Source organism: Dipteris shenzhenensis, chromosome 23, assembly GCF_047967505.1.
Source record: "Dipteris shenzhenensis isolate YYH24624 ecotype China chromosome 23, Dip_SZ_1.0, whole genome shotgun sequence".
Taxonomy (NCBI): Eukaryota; Viridiplantae; Streptophyta; class Polypodiopsida; order Gleicheniales; family Dipteridaceae; genus Dipteris; species Dipteris shenzhenensis.
Window position 1 is genome coordinate 50,224,302 of NC_141618.1, and position 3,853 is coordinate 50,228,154.

At 37.8% G+C, this 3,853-nt stretch overlaps 1 protein-coding gene across 1 annotated transcript; it reads right to left on the reverse strand.

Annotated features, from left to right (window-relative positions):
- Positions 1–511: 511 nt before the first annotated feature.
- Positions 512–2,119, reverse strand: LOC147887497 (uncharacterized). The gene is made up of 6 exons (XM_087394322.1): positions 2,056–2,119; positions 1,910–1,963; positions 1,416–1,826; positions 1,210–1,331; positions 793–970; positions 512–642 (listed from the first exon to the last, which is right to left on the reverse strand). The coding sequence occupies exons 1-6, from the start codon at positions 2,117–2,119 to the stop codon at positions 512–514; spliced, it is 960 nt and encodes a 319-aa protein (XP_087250448.1).
- Between the last annotated feature and the right edge of the window lie 1,734 nt (positions 2,120–3,853).

Sequence of the window (3,853 nt, forward strand, 5' to 3'; positions counted from 1 at the left end):
AACAATTCTTCTGCATTCAAAATGGGTTTTATTTTCCTACAATCAAAACATCCACATTGCTTGAAATTATACTTAATAACATTAATACCACTTCACCCATATGTGGGAGAACCCAAGTATCATTTGAAAGCATAGGATTGCATAATACATAGAGAAATATTACCACATTACTGTTAGCTCACCCCAAAGAGCAATATTACCATATTCAAAATGGGACTTCTTCCCACAAGTATCACCAAGCTCTCATCAAAATGGTCTTTTAAATCATATTCTACTCCTCTTGACACTCATCATCAACAAAGTAAATGCGAGCTCGTGGCCTATCTGAATGCCTCTCATCATATCTTCTTTCACTTGACATGAATCTTGCCATTTCTTCTGCATAGCATGGTAACAAACTACAATCAAACATACATTTGAAACCATAGTAAGTCAAAACGTTAAAGACACAATAACAACAATCCAAAAATATCCAAATGTCATCAAAGAAAGATCTAAGTTCAGTACCATACTAATCATCATATGGATTTGTGATGGGATCCACTCTATCTTCATCCCCATCGCCATCATGCTCTGACCTCACCCGTTTCCCGAAATGGTCTGCTACAAGTGGCTCAACAATGGTAGCCATAATACTGCTATCTGAATCAAAAGAAAAACAAGGTCTACCAGTAGCCTGACAAGCACGCATGAGAGGAGCTGTGCCACAACCCATCTCTAAAACCAATCCTCCTGGAACACATAAGAGAGACAAAAGGCACCCAACAAAGTAGCAACATCGCTCAAGTCCACCTCGAGCCATCTGAGAAGACATAGGCACTATTGTCCTCTCACTGAGAGGCACATAGTGAGTCCATAAATCAGATAGCGGATCAATGGAAAGGTTTTGAAATAGTGGAACACTCTCTTCCAAATAAATTGATGGAGTCTTCTTAGCTCTACGTACTAGAGCCAACATAGATGATTGCATCTGTGAATCATGCATAGAGAACCACATACCAAAGAATGACCTTAGCCAACAAGTATCATAGCATGAAAGACTACATGTGACCACACATATGGAACACAAATGAAATATATGATTTTACCATCAAAACCCAGCATGCATACTACATGTAACATGGCATCTATCAATCCCACATAAAGAAACACATTAAAAAGTTCATGAATGTAGCATTACAACACACCATGCATGGAATTGTAGCATACCTTAAGAGTTATACCATGGTATTTACAGTATCCATGTGGAAGCTTATCATGAATGACTACACGTCTGACAACTTCCAAGCCTTGAACAAATGCAAAGCGCTCCATCCACGAAATACAGTGTCCTACAATCAAATGACACTATCTCATACAAGAAAAATGAGAATAGAGGACATATAACAACAATAGTGCTAGATTTTAAACCTTACCTGCCATAGGACATATAACTGCCAGCCAACCACTATCTGATAATGAAGCTGCTGCAACAGCAAGCCCATAACGCACATGGTCCTCTAATAAGAGGTTCCAAACTGGGATGGGTTCTCTCTCATCAAGTGGAAATCCAGTGGGAAAGTCAACCAATATAAAATCCGCAGCCCACTTAATCTTCTTACCCAACCGCATGTAGTCTCGATCAGGGCTAACTACATTCATGAAAAACTCATGCAAAATAGTATACTTTTCATTTTTCTTGGACTGTGAAAAGTCCATGCCCATGGTTATGTAATCACCCACCATACAAGCATATAATGGAGTGATACCTCGAGTCGATAGACTATCCGGTGACTGTGCCTTATGAAATACATAATGTTGTACTAACTTTGTGATAGATTGTGAACCTACATGGAAAATTTATATCAAACACAACCAAAGGAAATTTTGAAACACCGATAGCAAGAACAAAAATAAACTAGAACCTTACTTGCATGCTCCATTTGATCCTTATCTTGCCTTGGTGGACTAGATGGCTCCTCATCTAAATGGATAGGAAAGAATAACATTAGTATACTATTCCAAACCCTCATCACAAACAACATTAGAAACTCAACATGTATGTATATTTGTTACCTTTCTTTTGAGCTTGTTCTTGTTTTTGTGCTTGTGTTTTTGTTTTTCTAGAGCTTCCGCCCATTTTATCCTTACTTTCTTCAATGTCCTTAGATGAGGCATATTTCTTGTGAAAGTCTCTCTCATGCACCAAGACTTGTCCCTTGGGGAAGTCTATCCACCAAGGACAATTTGCAAGTTCCCATTGAGAGTGATTGTGCATGCCAGGAGGATACATACAAGCAGCATGACCAATTTCCACCCAACTCTTGCACAAATTTGGAATCTCTAAGATCTTTCTCTCTCTTGCCAAATGAGCAAGATACCTACAAATCAACAATCACGAATTATTTGGACCTCCTATACAAAGAAAGGTTCACAAAAAAATTGAGACAAATAAAAATGATTGTTAAGTTCAATGTTGTTGTAAGCTTCACAAAACAAATAGAAAAGCACCATCATTAAAACTCAAAGGGACCAACCTGTAGACAACCCTGTGAGCGGCCATGTCCAACTCAGAGAGACCATCTGCTTTCTTTCCTCCCTTACTCTCAATCTTTGAATCCTTTGATCGTAGAGCTAAGAACAAATGCTTTCTTCCTTCTAATTTTATGTCCTCCATGTACTGTTGCATTGTGTAATCTTTTGGTGTGTCTAAAGGAACGCCCATCGTTGTTACAACCCTCAAGTCATCAAGAACTTTCAAAGCCTGGGTCTCTACTTTCTCAAGAAATATCTCTCTATTAATCCATCTACACAAGTGAAAAACAAAGTATTCACACAATTAAGACTTATGGCACTTCTATAATACATACAAACACTGCAAAATAAGTTTATTTATGAAAGGAACAACTCACCCTCTATACTCCACATCCCCCACAGGCATGAAATACATATCCCTCATTGGTTTGGTAGCCTCCAACAAGGAAAGAAAAATGATTTTTTTCTCCAATCTCAAATCAGACTTTGCTATGAGTTGCAGCTTCTCCAAAGTTACACAAGAGTCCAGACCATCAAATCGCAAGGCAAATAACTTTTCCAACCAGGCCTCACCCAAGCCTGGATCTATGCAATTCAAAACCTATCCAAGCATTGCATGTTAGATGCATAAAATGATTAAAAAATGTGATGACAAGAAGAATTAAACTCTCACCTTTCCCATCCTGTCAGCAATTCTCTTTTGAATTAGGACACGTTGCTTTCCTTCAACTTCTGTTCTTTGGTCTATAGGAATCTTTGTGGATATCTTATCAATTGCTTTTTTAAGCTCTGTATTGTACTCAACCTACACAAAAGATTTCCTTTTATAGAAAGAAAAGGAATGAAAGAGAATAAGCACCAAGAGAAGTGTAGCATTAAACCTGAAAGACCAATCTTGCAAGATAGCCTCTTGTCAATGGAAACCAGGGCCTTTTTCCTTTACTCTCATGAGCCCTCCAGTTCTCTATGGATTTCACTTCATTAGGAGACAATGATTTCATAAATATCGTAGGATCACACTCACAAATGTTGTGTGCATTTATAAGTGTGTCTCGGAGGCTAGGTTTGACGATGGCATGCTCATTCATACTACAAGATACATCAAAAGATTAGTTCATTTGTACAAAATAAAAATAATGAAGATAAAGAATTATACAAGACAAAATAATGGAAGAAAAAAAGGTATCAAAGTACTTACGAATTCATGCGCTGTAGGCCAGCCAATAGAGCAATCTCACTTATTTTTCTAGGATCAATTATTGTGCAAACCACTCTTATGTGTCGTTTTTTGTTTGTAGGAAAGATATCCTTTATAACACTCATCCAAGCAGTAGTCCTA